Source organism: Strix uralensis, chromosome 15 (assembly GCF_047716275.1).
Source record: "Strix uralensis isolate ZFMK-TIS-50842 chromosome 15, bStrUra1, whole genome shotgun sequence".
NCBI classification, from domain to species: domain Eukaryota; kingdom Metazoa; phylum Chordata; class Aves; order Strigiformes; family Strigidae; genus Strix; species Strix uralensis.
In genome coordinates, this window is record NC_133986.1 from 22,003,968 (window position 1) to 22,025,152 (window position 21,185).

At 47.7% G+C, this 21,185-nt stretch overlaps 1 protein-coding gene across 1 annotated transcript; it reads left to right on the forward strand.

Annotated features, from left to right (window-relative positions):
* Window positions 1-223: 223 nt before the first annotated feature.
* Window positions 224-14,740, forward strand: LOC141950098 (acrosin-like). The gene is made up of 5 exons (XM_074884499.1): window positions 224-354; window positions 12,702-12,899; window positions 13,235-13,500; window positions 13,762-13,907; window positions 14,384-14,740. Exons 1-5 carry the CDS (start codon window positions 224-226, stop codon window positions 14,738-14,740), a joined length of 1,098 nt encoding a protein of 365 aa, XP_074740600.1.
* The last annotated feature ends 6,445 nt before the right edge of the window (window positions 14,741-21,185 follow it).

Here is a 21,185-nt window from a genome sequence, read left to right on the forward strand (position 1 = left end):
ATCTATCATGCCCCAAACCACACCCCTGAACCAAATGAACTTCCCTAGACTGCAGTGGGAGCCCAGACACCTTCTTCAGGTGGACACACCTCGTCATAGCTGCCATGATTTCTACCATGAATGCCAGCAAGGAAGCCCATGTCTGACACTGTACTGATGGAGAACAGCAGGAGGCTGGTCCTGAGGGTATGTGTTCTCTCGCTGATGCTGAGCAGAAAGCATTATGCACTCTGACAGGATGCAGGAGACAGACCACAACCCAGATGACAACAATAATGAGTGCCTAGCTGTCGTTCCTGAGAGGAGGGAATCATCCAGTGATCCGCAGAGGAAGGTGAACAGCTTTGCCAGCAGGTCTGTTTAGACACTGTAGCCCAGAGAAGTACCACAGAACCCTGCAGGCCGAATTACCAATACAAAGGCAGTTACTGACTGTATGGGGGAGGGGAGCCACATAACAGGTTATGCTCCTTTTCCATCAAGACATCCTGCAATTTTTATCTAGGTACTGCTCCAATCAGCTTTTGAGTTCTTGCTGGGGGAAATGGGCAGTGGGGTAAGGACAGAGTTGGAAGGACATCGCTTGAATAAAATTTAAATGGATCAAATCAGTATTTTTAATTGCTAGCAAAACAAAGAAAAGAACCTGTAAGACAGCATGCAAGGTCAGTAGAGGACCCAGCTATTCATCTGGCAAAATACAGCCCTGAAAGACTAATACTCAAGAACTCATCTGGACCTAACAGATGTATGACATTCCTTCTCAGCCAGGTCAGAATCCTGAGATGTTGAAAGAAGATATACTGGATATACTGAAAGAAGATATCACTGGAAGAGACAAGAAATACAAGGCAGAGTAATCATAAAAAGCACTATACAGGAGAAGTGTCAGCTGGGACCGTTATTTGTCAAACTCCCCCAGATCACAGCTGTGACACTACCCTTACCGTGACACAAGCAGGACCCTTATGGTAATAGGTGCATGGGTGCTCTGGAACCTCTCCTGCCCAGCCGTGTCCCAGAAGTCTGTACACACGAAAACCAAGCTTAGAACGACACAACTTCCCAAGCCCTGCGTTCCTCACAACTTAAAGCCAGGACGCAAAGTCCAGTCCACCTACTCAGGGTCACAAATTAGGTTTCACCTCACTGATCTGAAAGATTCCAGGGCTGAGATTATGCAAAACTAGGGCCTTTTCTTAGCTAGGCTTAGCTATGAGTAGTGCAGACACTGAACATCGCTATAAACATACTAGCAAAAGAGAAGTCATCAGTAGACATGACTTGTAAAGGATAGTAAGACAGAGCTCGTCAAAAGTGCAAAGAGTGATAACAATATACGATACTTTATCACTAGAGATGACAACAGGAAACAACATCTAAACGTCTTGAAACAGCTTGATTTCTGACACAGTGATAAATAGCCAGGTGCCTGCCATGGGAATTGTTCCCTCTCCTTTCACAGGCAGGAGTGGCCTTGGGAGGGGAAGCATTTCCTCCAAACTGCCCGGGCAGGGGAAGGGAAGGTGATCACTGCTGTAGGGCTCGTTCTCTTCAGATCTGATCAAAGCACACTGGGATTTTGACCATTTAATGTAAAGAGCTGTGAATAACGGTATTCTTCTTGTTGTGGTCCTCAGAATCCTGACACTGTGGTCAAATCAAGTTATATTTTCACCCTTCCCAGACTATTAACCCAATCCCAGAATATCGTCAGTGCAACAAACTCTGTATTACCTTATTCATTTAGACCCACAAGATGATATGGCTTAGAGACACAGAACAAAGAACAGGCATTATGCAATGCTAATCCCCTTCAGCAAACAGCAGATTAAAAAACCTCCACAGAGTTCATGGCTGCTTTTTGTCCCTTCATGATTTTAGTAGATTTGTTTTCTTCCATTACAGATAGCAGACACTCTGTTCTACAAAGTGTCCCAAACACCCTACATTTTGGTGGGAGGGTTGCTGAGGGGATCAGGGATGAAGGACAGAAATCTACAGGCAGTGAAGCTTCATTAATTCCACTAATCACAGACCAATTTGTTTACAGGAAAGTTTTGTGGTTTGTTTGTTGTTTGCCTTACAAGGGTGAACAGGTGTCCTAATATCTTCTGTGTGTGGAGTAACAGAGGAGCAGCCACTACTGAGAGCGCTCTGCTCAGCCTCAATTCATGAATGGGAAAGTGATTCTGCATTCGACAGCAAGGATAAAACAGAATCCTGCTGTTCAGTGGGAGACAGAATCTAAGTATCCTGTAATATAGTTTGCTACATCACCACATGTCAGGCTTGACTTTCCTAATTTACACCAGTAAGTTCTTACAGAAGAATAAATCTTTTCAACTCAAGGCTTCTGATTTACACCAGGGCAAATGGAAGTGCAGGAGGCCCTTCTTATCCTAATAAAATGTGTCAGCTACTGTTAAATGCAGTAATGGCAGATACAATAACATGTTAGTATTGTATTGCAAGATAACAATATCAGCACTGGATTGAAAGGGGAAATCAGTTACTGTTTGTTGTTGTCATTTACACCACCATTCTCAAAAATCAATTAATTGGTTGCAGTGCTCTCCAATTCCAGCTGCTTTTTAATTAAAACAATGAATCAAACCACTACTAAAAAGAAATCAGAAGCACCCACTTTGGGGAAAAAGTTTTCAAAGGATGGCTTTAACATACGCTATTGCGTTCAATTTTAGGTGATACAAGGCCACACAGAAGGTATCATTTCCTTCAGTAAAGTCACACCTGAAACTATATGGGGAGTGTTTTTTCTCCTTCCGTTCCCAGATTCTTCCATGGTACAAGGGTGTTTGGCCGCAGATACATAGTTTGTAGAAGACAGTGCCAACAAAACACCAATCACAATGCAAAGACCCCTTGTCTAAATGATTCTCATTAACATTTTAAAAAAAATTATTCCGTTTTTAAACAAAGACAGCCAGTTTAAAGGTGTTTGGGCTAGAGCTTTCAGCACTATTCTCATTTTCAAGCTGAAGTGCCCTCTGCTGGCCACGATTCCAGGTGCCTTTGCTCATACATTTCGTATGGAACTTTTTCTAAACATCAAACTTCGTTAGAAGAGGGCAGACTCCTATAACAATATATCATTTAACTGTTGAAAATGATTTTCCTTTTTACATCAACAGGATCTGCATTAGGGGAAATTATAAAGGGCATTTAAACTTTGCGCCAAGAATCGAAACCTCGTTGGCTTTGCTCAGGTGCTCTGATTCTGTGGATAGATGACAGGCAGGTGAATGAAGAAGAGAACAGCAAAACAGGTGGACCAGTGCTACAAACACAAAAGAGAAGATTAAGTGTGATGGAACAGAGACTGCAGAAGAGATTCAGCATGGAGATTCAAGAAGAGAGAGCATACAAAATCCATCCAGGAACTAAACCGTTAGGCAGCTACATCCTTCCTCTTCTCCATACTGCAAAATGTAGTTGCTAAAGGGTTTGTGCAGGTTTTGGCTGTCACAGCATTCAGAACGACAAAGACAGAGGGGCTAAACCCAAATATACAGGGGAAAAGACCCCCCAAACATTCAAAGAGGTTTTGGAAGAGAAAGTATATCCTGGATCAGTGGAGAAAGGGACAAAGAACACAAGTGACCTCAAATTCAGGTCCAAGATGCACTAGGAGAAAAGAAAGTTAGATATCATTTGAAGGGGAAAAAAAATAAATTAAAAAGTCAATAAAACCAGACTTTCCATTTGGCTAAATTAGATTTCAGCCCTGAACTTACCTAGGATGGTGAGGTCAGATTTCTCCACATCATTTCTCTGGTCAGCAGATGGGTAGGTCATCCTTTATTTCTCCTTCTGAACCTTCTCTCAATCTACAGATGCCTGTAGACTCGAGAGCTGCTTCCTCCGATTCCCTGGCGCTTTGCAGCAATCTAGTTCTTCAGAGCTCAGCGGGGGTAACAGGAGACTTGTCTGTCTTTGAGGACGGAGGACAGCTTCAGCCAAAGAATGTTAGCTTTGTGAAGCAGCAGTAAACTCCTGAGAGGTACCTGCCTGGACCCGAGGAAGAACAAATTACTCCCGAGCTGTTCCATCTTTTCCTGCTCTTACCTTGCCATCCAGATGCTTCGTGAGGAAAACAACGCAGAGGAGACATGTTTTCTTTCCCTTATATATTACAAGCCAAAAATGTGCATTTTTTTTAGGATAGGGTGTTTCTCTGGTAGAGATGAACAACAGCACTGAGGCAGTAAGAAGGATCTGTAATGCTGAGAACCACAATTAAAACTTAAAACTGATCTCAGGCTGCCCTATAAATCTTTCATTTTTCTTACCATTATCATTAGTTAGACTTGTATAACAAAACAAATATCATCTTTCAAAGGGCAGGTGGAGAAATCAGGTTTCATGCTTGCTAACTGAAAGACCTGATAAAGGAGACAAAGTATTAAGATGCATCCAGATCATTAAGTCTTTGTCTTCAAAGGATTTTCGTCATTAGCAAGTTACTTTTCATAGAATTTTTGGGTGCATGTTGAAAATATTTTATTGCCTTCACATTTAACATGAAGCTCAAACACTACAGAAAACTAATTTTCACTGTTTTGCTAAATCTGAAGCAGTTTTAGGATGTTAGGATCAGTCTCCTAGTGCATTACATGAACTTTAATGTCATCAGTGAGAGGGGGGAGGGATAATCAGGCTTAATAGGCTTAGCCAAAATACAGCCACTGGCATTCAACCACATGCCGATAGTTGCCAGCTTTCTGGATCTCTGAGGCTACTGCACCATCTCCAACGCTACTGTACGATAAATCAATTTTTTAAAAATGTAGCCATAAAACCAAGGTCAAACTGATATCCCCATAGCTAAAATGACCTTGCAATAATCAAAAGATGAACAGGTACCCTTCATTTTTCTGCTGAATTTAGACATGCACATAAAAAGATACTCATTTTAGTTCTGCTTTTCTAGCAATAGGTGGCACTATCAAATGCCACTTTCATAATTATCTACTGTTGCACCATAGCATTCTATATTCCAGTGGAAGAACAGCAAGGAACATGGCTGAGGTTATTTTTCTTTCTGCTTCCCCTAAACAGAACAGCAAATGCACCTTGCAGTTGTTTTGTTTTCTGTTTTAAACTGTAATCATGCTCAAATACATTTTTACACCAGTTAGAAACTTGAGAGAAATATGTTATTGTTTTTTAGAGTATGCTACTTTAGACAAGTGGCAAGCAGATAAACATGCTCCATGCTCCACCAATCTCTATGCTAATATTAATATTTTTAAAAATCATGGTTTTAAAAATAGATGTTCTGTCAGCACTTTCAACCACCTTTTTGTGACCTGTTAAAGTACATAATATCACTACTTTTCCCCTCAATTTCCATATTTTCCCAGATTTGTAGATAATACACACGGTTCGCAAATAACACAGCTTCTTAGCTTGCAAATGAAGCACTCTGCTACTCTTCCCCTTCAACTTGTTGACCACCTTTCTCTCTCTTCTTTCTCCAAACTCACCAGTTCCATTCTCTGTGCAACTGCCCGTGCTGCACCTTTCCTTCTCCTGCTCCAGGCATGCTGGCTCTGCAGGCCTGAGTTCAGAAAGATGCTTAACAGCTGCAGCACAGAGTCAGAACCCTGAGCTCAGTATTTTTGAGGCTGATCATGTACAAAACATTGTTTTGGAGATTTGCCACTTCTCCAGTGTAATTTTTGAAGCCCCAACTCTCATAGAACATGCTTCTCACCTGAGCTGTTTGCATAAGGGATAGACTTCATAAGAAAGAAAAGTATTCCAGACTAAGTCTCTTTTGGATTTGAATTTCTTTTGTTTCAAAGTAAAATGCGCTGGAAGCCCAGAAAAAACTTCTGTTTGTCTCAAAGCAAGGAAAGAATTAAACACCAAAGCTGTTTTCTGAAGTCTTTGGGTTATTATGGCAAAAGCATCAAATCGGTCTTAAAATTGCTACGTGCCATTAGGCAACCTTCTACTTTCTCCACAGATCAGCCACTTCCCTGCAATTTCACAGCACTGTCTAAGGCAAAGTGTGCCCAGACTGCACCGACAGCGAGCTGACACGACACACTTCATGTTCCATTGCCCACTGTCCTTAGCTGTTGGTGACTCAACTGCTGTTCCCACAGAATAACGACACGCTTGGCCTCTGCCTGTGACTCACGTGTTGCTACAGGGCTTCTTTTAACTGAAACACACAGCGTGTACTTTCTGTTTTGGAGCAACAGCCAAACATGTGGTAGAGAACTTATTTACAATGCACACAGTGACAAACAGACGGCATCCTAGGAGGAAAAAAAAGGATTTCAATAGATTTTTAAAAAAGTTTTTAATTTACAGTGCAAGTTAAAGGATGCAAACCAAGCAATAAAGCAGATACAACTGACTGTTCTTTTAGAATTGAAAGAAACACTTAAGTGATATTTCTCATTAGCTACATCATTTAAGGTTCATCTTAATTTAGTCCATGGACTGCAAGATTAGAGGATCAATCTTGTCTCTGTTGGTGTAAATGGCCGTGTTTGCTGTGGCTTTAGTCAGTCAGGGTTATTCCTGACTCCAGTGATTTACATAACACCAGACAGAATGTTTTTCCTTTGTTGCCACAGCAATTCACCTGCTACAGGTTCTGCAGTTTTGGGGGAGGCGACTGCTCAAACATCCACTCAATTCCCCCAGAGCTCAGTGACATTGTTCCACATTTCTGAAATACCGATTGGGTGAACCACGACACTCACGACTTTCTAACAGCAAAAAAATGCAGCGGCTTCCAAAGCACTGCACAAATGGAGAGTGGGAGCAGCGATCTGCACGGCAGCAGGTCTGATCCATGTACACACTGACATGACCAGGAAGTCTGTACAAAATGTGCCTGGAAGTCTTTTTGTAATGCTGATTTCAACTATAAACCTGTCCCTGTCGCTGCAGTATCGGGTGGATTCACGTTATGTTACCTTGTTTTCTGGGTGAAATTAGTATAAAGCAGCTGAAAGAGCTCAGACTATGATATGAATTAAACCCAGACTAACTCTATAGAAAATCTCACGAGATTCTCAGATCTCAGGCATAAACTACAGCACAGCTGCTGTGAAGTGCACACCACATACAGCACCAGGGCCACGCACACACGCCGACACAGCCAGTTCCTTCTGGAAGGAATCCCGCCAGCACAGACTGACGGCGGTGTGCGGTCGCTCCGTGTCAAAGGAAACCGAGCTGCCTACTAGGAAGTGTAATTTGGAGCAGTTGCAGTGTTGATGTGTTGAATCTTTTAGAAACTGGTAGGAGAAAAAGCCAACTGCTAACGAACCAACATAATATGAAGTAAACTAGGATAGGAAGCCAACTGATGATTTAAGCAATAGTTTTCCCAATACAATGTCATGCAAATGCCCTAGAACATAGCAAGGAACCTGCTTTGCTTTCAGAAAGAGCCAAAATCCAGTGCCTTTGGTGTAAGAGGCAGCATTCATGTCTAAACTTAGGGCAAGAACATTCTTGCATTTGACAATGCCTTTCTAAGGTCTTGCTGTCATTAAAAAAGACAAATGAATAAGATAAAGCTTTCTGAAATTAGGCAATGCTAGGTTATTTTTTATCTAGATTAACTCCCTTATCCCTTCCATGACACAGCTGCACAAATGCTTGTAGTGGCAGAAAGCAAAAGACTAAGATGAAAGGCCAGCTTGGAAAGCAGAGAGGAGAAGACAGATACTACCTTTTTGCAGTAGCAGCGCTGAAACTGTGGCCTGAGACATCTTGCTACTGAAAACTTCAAGTCCTTTTAATCTTGTGCAACATATCTGAAATCAGCCAGAGGTAATGCTGACTGTCCTTGAATTCATCCTGCATTATGCTTACAGAAGCTTAATTAAATTAGCTCTTTGGTGTGCACATGCTCATTACAACTGACTGTACTCTGTGTTTAAAAAACAAACCCAATAATCTTCCTTTGGAAACACATGCTTTCATCAGGTGCACAGGTGATAAATAAAGTAATTTTCAGCAGATTATTGACTTCAGGTTTGTCAGTCAGTTATGTAATTTAGAATTCCAAGCACATACACCAGTGCCCTGAAATCAATCCTGTGGGTCACCACTGTGTCTGTTACAATGCACACTCCCTTTTCGCTGATATACACCTCTGCACCTCCATCCCATCAGAGACAGGCAGCTTTTCACCTCCCCCAGTATAATGCACACGCATTGCCATACTATCAAACCCAAATCCAAGATTTGTTAAATACGCTTCTTTAAAAATCACTGAAACTCTTTCACATCCCATTTAATCTCTGCATTCTTCTTCTCTAAGGGTGAATATAACTTCCCAGCTTCCAGCAGTCTGGAGATAATTCTGGACAAGCCTCTAAGTAATTAGCTGGGGAGCAAACTTTCTTTTTCCATCAGCAATGCTAGTGAGAAAAAAAAAGAAAAATCCTACGGTGCTTTTTGTTAGCTGTAATGGTGGGAAAAGCTGAAAAATTTGTGGTGAGTGTTTGCATGTCAATTAGAAATAAGAAGAAAAACCAGATGATTAGTTATTATTCCTACTATATGTCTCCAAGGTAAATCTAAGCAACAGAAAATGAGAAGTGGAGACAAGATGACTTTAAGAACTGCCAGAAGTGTTTCACGTCCCAGTATACTCACTTGTTTATGGCTCCTTCAGTTCTGCAGGTCAAAGATTCCCAGAAACTTGTAAATCATACTTACCCTAAGTATTGCACATCCCTAAGTGACTACACACCTACAGCCTCTTTGCACTATTTGCTCGAGCCGGTGCTAAATACTCCACTCCTAGGCTAGCAGAAAAGGCAGGTATCTCCGTAGAAACCTGCAGCTTGCTGAAGCGTGTGTGCAGGTGGCACAGAAATATCTACTTCCCACAGGCACTTAACAAGAACATACTTGCTCAATAATTACACACAGTGTAATTTAATTACACACAATGTAATTTAATAAAATATTGCAGTCTGGTAAAGGAGAAGGAAGAGTGCTGAATTTCCCTTTCTTTCCTGATGGTTTGCAGGGAGCCCAGCACAGAGTACCAAGTGCTGAACACGGAACCTTCTGGATGATGCTGGAATTGCTTTCTGCACACGAGCTCTGCTCTCTGCCACGGGAATATCAATGGCAAGACAAATTGTTTTGACCAGCTGAAATAATCTAAGCTTTAATCAACAGTGGTGAAGGACAGTTATATGCTTTGCTTATCCTCGGCATAGTTTCGGGCAGTTTGGAAACAAGTGCTTAATATTAAACAATTCATTTCTTTCCAACAGTCACACAGAGATATTCCCAGAGTCTTATTACTTGAATTTACAGGCAGCAGTATTGCTGAGGTAAAGGACTTTACTCAGCCCCATGGAGTTACAGATGAGGACAGACACTGAAGACTCATCAAGGAAAGCTATTCATTAAAGTTTCAGTGTTTGTTTCACAGCGCCTCTGCCAGCGGTCATTTGTGCAGTGGGAGGTGGGGGGTTAATGCAGCCCCTGCCCCATGAGCCGATACTAACGAAAATTGTCTGGAAGCAACAATCAGCATGTTGATGGGGTGATTGCGCACCAGGTGAAAGAACCCAGTTTTGGGACAACAAACACACACGCACACCCTGACTGCACACCAACACACACACACACACACACACACACACACACACACACAGACACTCCCTGACTGCAGACCAACACACACACTCCCATGGACGGCACTCCTCAGCCTCCTGCTGCCACTGCTCCCAGCCTCTTGCCGCTCCATCCCCTTCAGTTGCTCCACACTGGAACCCTGTCCCAAGCCCACCAGACCCCCCCCACCCCCAGCTAACCCAGCTCAGCCCTAGAGCTACCCTGCAGCTCTGTCCCAGTGACCCCTCTGGCTAACGGGGCGCTGGGGCAGCCAGCTGTGGGCTGGGGAGATGACCAGCCCTGCTTGGAGGGCAGCTCAGTGCAGCCTGGGCTCGGTGCTGGGTGTCCAAGCTGAGGCCTCTTGACAGAAAGCCAGACTTGGTCAGGGTGGGACCGTGACACAGCATCATCTCCAGAGCCAGAACAGCTCCCTTCAAACCATGGTCCAGAAGAAGCAAAGGGCGTGCCCCAGTGCCCAGAGATGCCAGCTCAGCTGGAGGTGTGTGGTGCAGCCCTGGGTGGGAACAGAGCTGGGAGCTGCAGCACCATCACGTGCCAGGGGCCAGGAGCGCAGCAAGAGGGGGTTGGGATGGACGGTCCTGGCAGCTTCAGAGGCAGGACCTTGTGCAGCCAGTGCAGAACGGACACGTCTAGGTGGGAAGCAGCTCAGGGTGTGCATGCTTGAGCACGTCCAGGTCCTTCATGACTCCGGGAGGTGGAAATGTGGCCGGCGGTTGGCAGGCCTGGTCCTCTTGTAAGGTCTGTCAGGGGTGCTGGGGCTGATCAGTCAGGGGGGCTGCAAGCACACGCCATCCACAGGACTGAAAGGGTCTCTCTCTCCTCTTGCTCGGGAGCTAGGCCAGCTTCAAGTTCAGCAGGGAATGGCACACGCACGCAGCACTGCCACCCGTAGCTGGCCCTAGACACGGGGTGTTTCCAACTGACAGGTCCCTCTGACCTGTGTTCCCTTCTGCCATCGCTAGCAGCCAGGCCTCGGGAACCACCCCCCCCGGGTACAGAGTGGGGCCACGCAGAAAAGGATTTGGAACTCACGTGTGAGTAGCTCCTTGATCCCCCCTTCTCTCCATTTTCTGTGCTTATACATCCCCCTCATCTTCCCCAACTCCTCCCTTTCTCCGCCCTTATCTCCTCTCACACAAGGGACCCACCCCTGGTTGTTTTTCCCCCTTGCTCCCAGGTTTGCTCCATCTGTGAACACATTTGGTGTTTCAGGTGCTGTTAGTGAGGTCACCTTGGACTTCCATGGCATTCCTCATGCTGTTTCCTGGGTACTGCTGTCCCTGCCAGATTCCTCTCCCTAAAATGACCCCATCTCTTCCTTCAATTATCTGTGAACCGCGGCCATCTCCCACATCATTCCCCCTTAGCCACCTGCCAAATCTGGTGCTGGAAGAGCAGAGTATCCACGGAAGACAATATGCCTTCTCTCAGGCCACCTTCTGCCTGCTCTGAGCAGATCTGGGGCACCACCTTCAGGCCAACTTTCAGAAACCGAAGCGGCCTTGAGTCCAGTTTGGGGCCCAGCCCTGGTGCCTCTGAAGCCATGCTACACCTCAAGGGCCCTGAGAGCAGCTGTTCCACTTTCAGACGGAGCCTGCCCTGGCATCCTAGGGACCAGGCTGGGCACTCAGCTGTGTGCCTTATGTCTATCCACACAAGCCAGGATGCCAGCAGGGAGCTCCCACAGCTTTTGTGAGCTTTGAGGCTGCCACTCTTCAAGCCACGGCCTCCAGGGACCCAGCCCTGCTCGGCAAAGGCAACGCAGGTGGCTGGCTCCTGCTTCTCTCCCGTGACTGCCCTGCACGCCCGCATGTGAGCACGGCTCCGCCATACAGCTGCAGAAGGCAGACTGACGAGCTGAGGCCGATCCAGGATTGACCAAAGCCATGGAGAATGGCATGTGGGGCTGAGAGCAGGAGCAGCCTTCTCTGTTTAGGGCTTGCAGTTGCCTGTCGTCGGCCACGTGTACCAGGTGCCACAACCGCCCTTGTCAATGCTGGCCCAGAACAGCAATAGAGCGCACAGACAGCAAGGACAGGAAGCCTGCCAGAGGGGGGTGCTGGGGCTGACATGGCCAGTGTGGACAGTGCTGCATCTGTGCCGGAAAGTTGACACTGCTTGGGTCTGCTCGGTTTATTGCACTCGCACATCACTGCTTGCCTGCCGCGGCTGTAACCAGATCGGCTCTGCAACACCCAAAAGTGCGTACTGCCTGTAGTAGTCACGTTCTCTGGTGTACGTTTGTTGGGAAGGACCTGGTGGCAAAGGGCTGCAGAGAGCAGGGGGCAGTGAACTCCCCGAAGAGGCTGTGGTGCCACACTGGGTTTTTTCCTGCTCGCCATTGGCAGGCGGTGCTGGGGGCCGACGCTGCTGCCTGCCACAGGGCCTGCACACCCCGTCCCGCAAGCCGAGCATTCAGCGGGGTCTGTCGGGGGTGTCCGATCCCAGCTTCTGCCTCCCCTCCTGCTTGGAAACCCCCATGTTTTCCCCCCCCGCCCCTAGAGACCACCGTGCCCAGCCCCCGGAACCAGCGACACTGTGACATCAGCCCCGTTGCCAAGGGCACCACCGGCACCGCGAGCCCTGTGGGCACTCTGTCAGCTGCTGCACTGGTGGTGACAAGCCCTCGGTTCTGGCAGCTGGCACATGCCGCTGGCAGCGATGCGTTTGCTCCCGCTCCTCATCCTGCTGGCCCTGTGCTGGCCTGCGCACGGCGCCTGGGACAGCTGTGGGTAAGTGGCCGAGGCTCTGGGAGGGAGCTTGGCAACCTGATGGGGTTCCCTGGAGGGTGCCTGCTTGTCCCCCGTGGCCACACCACGGCTTCCTCAGCCCCATGCGGGAGCCTCGGCTCCTCGCAGCACCCGGGCTGCTGGCACAACTCGCCCGCGGGGCTAAAGCAGAAACGGGGGCGGCCGCCCACCCACCCCACGGGGCTCCGTGGCCTCACTGTCCATGCAGCACCTCGTGGGGAGGGCAGACGGCTGACCTTCAGCCGGGACAGCAGTAAGCCATAGAGCAGGATGGTGATGAGTTTCTGGTTACAGGACCTGCGGGCTGCGGCCCATGGCTGCTCACTCCGGCACCTCGCGCGTCGTGGGGGGCACAGACGCCCAGCCAGGGGCCTGGCCCTGGATTGTGAGCATCCAGGATCCCTACGCAGCAGGCACGGGGCACATATGCGGAGGGTCCCTCATCAGCCCGCAGTGGGTCCTCACAGCAGCCCACTGCTTCATCAAGGCCAGGTAAGGAGGGCCAGGAACGGGGATATCCCCCCAGCACTCGCAGGTGCCCCGTCCGCAGCATCATGTGCTACTCCCGTCCCCTTTTCTTGCGGTACACCCAGTGCCTGGGCACTGCAGAGCCTGGCTGAGAGGCTGCTCAGGAGAGGGCTGGGCTCCTGCCACGGCTTCCTACAGCCTCCAGCTCGACACGCCATGAGCCCAAGGCATGCAGGGGCAGTCGCAGCTTCCGTAGTGTGCTTTCCTCTCCCCCATGTGAAGCAGGGGGCAGGGAACTGCTGGGCTGCTGCAGCATGTGGCTCCTCTCCCTCTGAGCCCTCTCCCCATCTGCCTTCCAGGCACATCACCATGTGGCGCGTGGTGATCGGGGCCACCCAGTTGACTCATCTGGGCCCGGAGGCCCAAGTGCGCAACATTAAACGGCTTCTGGTTCACGAACACTACAGTAGTATCTCGGAGGAGAACGATATTGCGCTGCTGGAGTTGGACCAGCCTGTCCAGTGCAGCTACTACGTACAGCTCGCCTGCGTGCCCGACGCCTCCCTGCGAGTGTCCAAGCTGACGACCTGCTACGTTAGTGGCTGGGGGTCCACGACGGCGAGAGGTGAGTTCCCAAAAGTGCTCGTTTCCCGAGTGCGAGCTCGGCACACGGGGGAGGTGGGCTTGGCTTCCTGACAGCAGGGCTGAGAGCCAGAGTGCGGCTGCGGGGTCGTGTGCCCATAGAGAGATGGGCCTGGCCCAGGGCCCATGGCCAGACAGAAGGGCAACGCCGGTGCAAAGCCAAGCCCCAGGGAAGGGCTCACCCAGACAGGGCAGGAGACCTGGCAACGAGCTGCTGGGTGTTAATTCCTTTCTGTGCTCACAGCCGCAGGATCAACGGATGTCCTGCAGGAGGCCAAGGTTCACCTCATCAACGTCCGCCTCTGCAACAGCAGCCGGTGGTACGCAGGGGCCGTCCACCCCCACAACCTGTGTGCTGGCTACCCGCAGGGCGGCATCGACACCTGCCAGGTAGGAGCCTGCGACAAGGCAGCGCCCAGCGGCACAGGCAGCCCCGGTACAGCCGCCCAGACACACCCCGGCACGGCCTTTGCCTGGCCAGTCGCCCTCCCACCACTGGGTCCCCACCGCTGGCGGGGCTCACCTCCCCTTCCCCAGCTGCAGGCCCTTGCCCAGGGTCCCACTTGTCCCGGGACTCTGCCCAGAAAGCCCATCCAGCGCTCCTGGCAGCCCCGAGGTCCAGATCCCAATCCCAAAACATCCCTCTTGCACACAACCAGCATCGCTGTGCAGAGATGCGAGAGAGCCCTACCCCACAGGCTTACTACCCTCTCCCTGACAAGGTGCTGCAGGCCTCAGCACTGAGCAGAGCCTCTCTGTGCAGCGGATGCAGCCCTGGCAGGTGCTGGCAGAGAGAAGGAGCCAGCCCTAGTGCTGCCAGTGGCCACCCGACACCACCTGAACCCTCCCTCTCTCCTCTGCTGCAGGGTGACAGCGGTGGTCCTCTTGTCTGCAAAGATAAGAATGCTGACCACTTCTGGCTTGTTGGGGTGACCAGCTGGGGGAAAGGCTGCGCAAGAGCAAAACAGCCTGGAGTCTACACCTCCACTCAGCACTTTTATGATTGGATCTTGGTGCAGATGGGGCTGCACCCAGCAGCAACGGCTACTCCAACGCCACGGCCAGTCTTCACATCAACACCCTTTCAGAAGCCGAGGCCAACAACGCAAGCGGGCAGCTCTACGGCCTGTCCATTTCCACGCCAGAAGCTGGCGGAATTCTTTAAGCTGCTGCAGGAGCTCCTGCAGGGCCTGTGGGGGAAAGAGGCTCCAGCAGCAGCATGAGCAGGACCCAGCTCAAGCTGCAGCGCACCGCGACCATCTGCTGGGGCACTGCCTGCTGATCCAAAGGCAGCCTCAGTGTCAAAGGCTGCTCGGTCCTGCCCACACACACAAATGCTCCAGTTGAGCATTCCAGTTGTTGAAATAAAGTTGCTGGTTTTCACCATGCTGCAGTCCAATTCAGTCTCCTGTGCAAGGCAAGGATTCCATGCCCGGCACCTGCAAAATGAGGCTGCAGGCAGCCAGGTCGGGCACAAAGGGAAAGAGTCACTCCGAAGGGCTGGTCAGAGGGGAGGGTGAGGGTGTGGTGGAAGAGGGGGGCGAAAGGTCTTGGGGACAGCAGTTGGAAACGCAAAGTGTCTTACGCCGGCTACTGGTGGGACTCTTGTGTGTGTGTGCGTGTGTGTGTGTGTGTGCACAATGCACCAGTGAACTTGAAACTGGACTCCATCATGACACAGGAGACACAGATCTGGAAAGACCCACGGTTTGCCCCGATGACTGGGTAAGGAGCTTGACATCCAGCCATGGATATTACATGGACTTAATTTCCATACCGTTAGTTGAGGAATCTCTGCACGTGCTGTGCTTATGAATCGAGGGAGTGAAGGTGTGTTTATGTTTCGCTAGTAAACACCCAATCCTGATCATCTGGAAAGGCAGAAAAGGACTGGCCTGTGCTCATGTTTATGTAAGCGGTGGGTACGAGTACATGGGCGCTGGTAAAGGCATCGCTCTGCCTGTGTCAATCTGTTTTGCCGTTCACATTAATTGTGTAACTCTGTGTGTGTGTTTGTTTACGCGCTCTTTGGACGCAGCAGAACGTGGGAACAGCAGCAGCCACATCCATCAGACTGGGACAGGAGAAGCCTCCGGGGTGTGAGAGTCCACCGGTGGGACCGGAGAGTCCACCAGCTCTCGTGGACCTGAAAGGAGAAATCCCCCGTGTTCAGAAGTCTGCTGGATCTGGCTGCTCTGTAACAGAACGGGGAAGGGGGCCCAATGAAACTCTGCAGCAGAGACGATGGTGTGGACAGAGAGGCAGCAGTGCCTGGGCTGTGGAAACAATGGGGAGGGCTGGCAGCTGGACTGGCACTGGACAGTCACTGGGCTGCCTGCTAACAAAAGGGCAGGAAGGATGCAAGCTCAAAGCTTTATAAAAAAAGTGATTTGGTGTTTGTTTTCTCCAGTAGGTACCATTAAAGCATCTGGGCAGGACCCTTCCCTGCAGGCCCAAGAGTGGCTTAGCTCTCCTGGCAAGCTTTGCCTTGAAGCAGCATGCAGTAACAGCTCAAAGTTTTGATAGCCAGCCAGCCTGTATGCTGGCACAGGAGGATGAGTCCAGATGATCCCCCTGTTCCCACAGAAGCCACAGCTGAAGTAGTTCACACTCCAGACGCTGGCCCGTGAGCCCTGCCCAGGCAGCCGCTCCCTACCTCTTTGGGAGAAGCTGGATTAACTGTTCTGCAGACTGGGCCTCTTCATTTCCTAGTCTGGGTGGAACACAGCAAACAAAGACAAGGCACAGGACTCTCCTGAGCAGTGTCCACTCACACATAGAACACTAAGAATTCACCTACACACAGGTTCTGTCTACAATACGGCTGTAACACCACATCCATATGCCTCAGTCCTCCGGCACAGTCCGTGCGATCCGTGCATTCAAGGCTGGCTTGACACATCCTACAGGAAAGGCTTTTATTAGGCAAGATCTATCATGCCCCAAACCACACCCCTGAACCAAATGAACTTCCCTAGACTGCAGTGGGAGCCCAGACACCTTCTTCAGGTGGACACACCTCGTCATAGCTGCCATGATTTCTACCATGAATGCCAGCAAGGAAGCCCATGTCTGACACTGTACTGATGGAGAACAGCAGGAGGCTGGTCCTGAGGGTATGTGTTCTCTCGCTGATGCTGAGCAGAAAGCATTATGCACTCTGACAGGATGCAGGAGACAGACCACAACCCAGATGACAACAATAATGAGTGCCTAGCTGTCGTTCCTGAGAGGAGGGAATCATCCAGTGATCCGCAGAGGAAGGTGAACAGCTTTGCCAGCAGGTCTGTTTAGACACTGTAGCCCAGAGAAGTACCACAGAACCCTGCAGGCCGAATTACCAATACAAAGGCAGTTACTGACTGTATGGGGGAGGGGAGCCACATAACAGGTTATGCTCCTTTTCCATCAAGACATCCTGCAATTTTTATCTAGGTACTGCTCCAATCAGCTTTTGAGTTCTTGCTGGGGGAAATGGGCAGTGGGGTAAGGACAGAGTTGGAAGGACATCGCTTGAATAAAATTTAAATGGATCAAATCAGTATTTTTAATTGCTAGCAAAACAAAGAAAAGAACCTGTAAGACAGCATGCAAGGTCAGTAGAGGACCCAGCTATTCATCTGGCAAAATACAGCCCTGAAAGACTAATACTCAAGAACTCATCTGGACCTAACAGATGTATGACATTCCTTCTCAGCCAGGTCAGAATCCTGAGATGTTGAAAGAAGATATACTGGATATACTGAAAGAAGATATCACTGGAAGAGACAAGAAATACAAGGCAGAGTAATCATAAAAAGCACTATACAGGAGAAGTGTCAGCTGGGACCGTTATTTGTCAAACTCCCCCAGATCACAGCTGTGACACTACCCTTACCGTGACACAAGCAGGACCCTTATGGTAATAGGTGCATGGGTGCTCTGGAACCTCTCCTGCCCAGCCGTGTCCCAGAAGTCTGTACACACGAAAACCAAGCTTAGAACGACACAACTTCCCAAGCCCTGCGTTCCTCACAACTTAAAGCCAGGACGCAAAGTCCAGTCCACCTACTCAGGGTCACAAATTAGGTTTCACCTCACTGATCTGAAAGATTCCAGGGCTGAGATTATGCAAAACTAGGGCCTTTTCTTAGCTAGGCTTAGCTATGAGTAGTGCAGACACTGAACATCGCTATAAACATACTAGCAAAAGAGAAGTCATCAGTAGACATGACTTGTAAAGGATAGTAAGACAGAGCTCGTCAAAAGTGCAAAGAGTGATAACAATATACGATACTTTATCACTAGAGATGACAACAGGAAACAACATCTAAACGTCTTGAAACAGCTTGATTTCTGACACAGTGATAAATAGCCAGGTGCCTGCCATGGGAATTGTTCCCTCTCCTTTCACAGGCAGGAGTGGCCTTGGGAGGGGAAGCATTTCCTCCAAACTGCCCGGGCAGGGGAAGGGAAGGTGATCACTGCTGTAGGGCTCGTTCTCTTCAGATCTGATCAAAGCACACTGGGATTTTGACCATTTAATGTAAAGAGCTGTGAATAACGGTATTCTTCTTGTTGTGGTCCTCAGAATCCTGACACTGTGGTCAAATCAAGTTATATTTTCACCCTTCCCAGACTATTAACCCAATCCCAGAATATCGTCAGTGCAACAAACTCTGTATTACCTTATTCATTTAGACCCACAAGATGATATGGCTTAGAGACACAGAACAAAGAACAGGCATTATGCAATGCTAATCCCCTTCAGCAAACAGCAGATTAAAAAACCTCCACAGAGTTCATGGCTGCTTTTTGTCCCTTCATGATTTTAGTAGATTTGTTTTCTTCCATTACAGATAGCAGACACTCTGTTCTACAAAGTGTCCCAAACACCCTACATTTTGGTGGGAGGGTTGCTGAGGGGATCAGGGATGAAGGACAGAAATCTACAGGCAGTGAAGCTTCATTAATTCCACTAATCACAGACCAATTTGTTTACAGGAAAGTTTTGTGGTTTGTTTGTTGTTTGCCTTACAAGGGTGAACAGGTGTCCTAATATCTTCTGTGTGTGGAGTAACAGAGGAGCAGCCACTACTGAGAGCGCTCTGCTCAGCCTCAATTCATGAATGGAAAAGTGATTCTGCATTCGACAGCAAGGATAAAACAGAATCCTGCTGTTCAGTGGGAGACAGAATCTAAGTATCCTGTAATATAGTTTGCTACATCACCACATGTCAGGCTTGACTTTCCTAATTTACACCAGTAAGTTCTTACAGAAGAATAAATCTTTTCAACTCAAGGCTTCTGATTTACACCAGGGCAAATGGAAGTGCAGGAGGCCCTTCTTATCCTAATAAAATGTGTCAGCTACTGTTAAATGCAGTAATGGCAGATACAATAACATGTTAGTATTGTATTGCAAGATAACAATATCAGCACTGGATTGAAAGGGGAAATCAGTTACTGTTTGTTGTTGTCATTTACACCACCATTCTCAAAAATCAATTAATTGGTTGCAGTGCTCTCCAATTCCAGCTGCTTTTTAATTAAAACAATGAATCAAACCACTACTAAAAAGAAATCAGAAGCACCCACTTTGGGGAAAAAGTTTTCAAAGGATGGCTTTAACATACGCTATTGCGTTCAATTTTAGGTGATACAAGGCCACACAGAAGGTATCATTTCCTTCAGTAAAGTCACACCTGAAACTATATGGGGAGTGTTTTTTCTCCTTCCGTTCCCAGATTCTTCCATGGTACAAGGGTGTTTGGCCGCAGATACATAGTTTGTAGAAGACAGTGCCAACAAAACACCAATCACAATGCAAAGACCCCTTGTCTAAATGATTCTCATTAACATTTTAAAAAAAAATTATTCCGTTTTTTAACAAAGACAGCCAGTTTAAAGGTGTTTGGGCTAGAGCTTTCAGCACTATTCTCATTTTCAAGCTGAAGTGCCCTCTGCTGGCCACGATTCCAGGTGCCTTTGCTCATACATTTCGTATGGAACTTTTTCTAAACATCAAACTTCGTTAGAAGAGGGCAGACTCCTATAACAATATATCATTTAACTGTTGAAAATGATTTTCCTTTTTACATCAACAGGATCTGCATTAGGGGAAATTATAAAGGGCATTTAAACTTTGCGCCAAGAATCGAAACTTCGTTGGCTTTGCTCAGGTGCTCTGATTCTGTGGATAGATGACAGGCAGGTGAATGAAGAAGAGAACAGCAAAACAGGTGGACCAGTGCTACAAACACAAAAGAGAAGATTAAGTGTGATGGAACAGAGACTGCAGAAGAGATTCAGCATGGAGATTCAAGAAGAGAGAGCATACAAAATCCATCCAGGAACTAAACCGTTAGGCAGCTACATCCTTCCTCTTCTCCATACTGCAAAATGTAGTTGCTAAAGGGTTTGTGCAGGTTTTGGCTGTCACAGCATTCAGAACGACAAAGACAGAGGGGCTAAACCCAAATATACAGGGGAAAAGACCCCCCAAACATTCAAAGAGGTTTTGGAAGAGAAAGTATATCCTGGATCAGTGGAGAAAGGGACAAAGAACACAAGTGACCTCAAATTCAGGTCCAAGATGCACTAGGAGAAAAGAAAGTTAGATATCATTTGAAGGGGAAAAAAAATAAATTAAAAAGTCAATAAAACCAGACTTTCCATTTGGCTAAATTAGATTTCAGCCCTGAACTTACCTAGGATGGTGAGGTCAGATTTCTCCACATCATTTCTCTGGTCAGCAGATGGGTAGGTCATCCTTTATTTCTCCTTCTGAACCTTCTCTCAATCTACAGATGCCTGTAGACTCGAGAGCTGCTTCCTCCGATTCCCTGGCGCTTTGCAGCAATCTAGTTCTTCAGAGCTCAGCGGGGGTAACAGGAGACTTGTCTGTCTTTGAGGACAGAGGACAGCTTCAGCCAAAGAATGTTAGCTTTGTGAAGCAGCAGTAAACTCCTGAGAGGTACCTGCCTGGACCCGAGGAAGAACAAATTACTCCCGAGCTGTTCCATCTTTTCCTGCTCTTACCTTGCCATCCAGATGCTTCGTGAGGAAAACAACGCAGAGGAGACATGTTTTCTTTCCCTTATATATTACAAGCCAAAAATGTGCATTTTTTTTAGGATAGGGTGTTTCTCTGGTAGAGATGAACAACAGCACTGAGGCAGTAAGAAGGATCTGTAATGCTGAGAACCACAATTAAAACTTAAAACTGATCTCAGGCTGCCCTATAAATCTTTCATTTTTCTTACCATTATCATTAGTTAGACTTGTATAACAAAACAAATATCATCTTTCAAAGGGCAGGTGGAGAAATCAGGTTTCATGCTTGCTAACTGAAAGACCTGATAAAGGAGACGAAGTATTAAGATGCATCCAGATCATTAAGTCTTTGTCTTCAAAGGATTTTCGTCATTAGCAAGTTACTTTTCATAGAATTTTTGGGTGCATGTTGAAAATATTTTATTGCCTTCACATTTAACATAAAGCTCAAACACTACAGAAAACTAATTTTCACTGTTTTGCTAAATCTGAAGCAGTTTTAGGCTATTAGGATCAGTTTCCTAGTGCATTACATGAACTTTAATGTCATCAGTGAGAGGGGGGAGGGATAATCAGGCTTAATAGGCTTAGCCAAAATACAGCCACTGGCATTCAACCACATGCCGATAGTTG

What these genes read in the sequence shown, in the direction of transcription:
- LOC141950098 (XM_074884499.1), top strand. Translation starts at nt 224, where the DNA reads ATGCACTCTGACAGGATGCAGGAGACAGACCACAACCCAGATGACAAC. An exon ending in GTGAACAGCTTTGCCAGCAG is followed by an intron (nt 355 to 12,701) that starts GTCTGTTTAGAC and finishes TTCTGGTTACAG; the next exon opens with GACCTGCGGGCTGCGGCCCA. An exon ending in GCGGCATCGACACCTGCCAG is followed by an intron (nt 13,908 to 14,383) that starts GTAGGAGCCTGC and finishes CCTCTGCTGCAG; the next exon opens with GGTGACAGCGGTGGTCCTCT.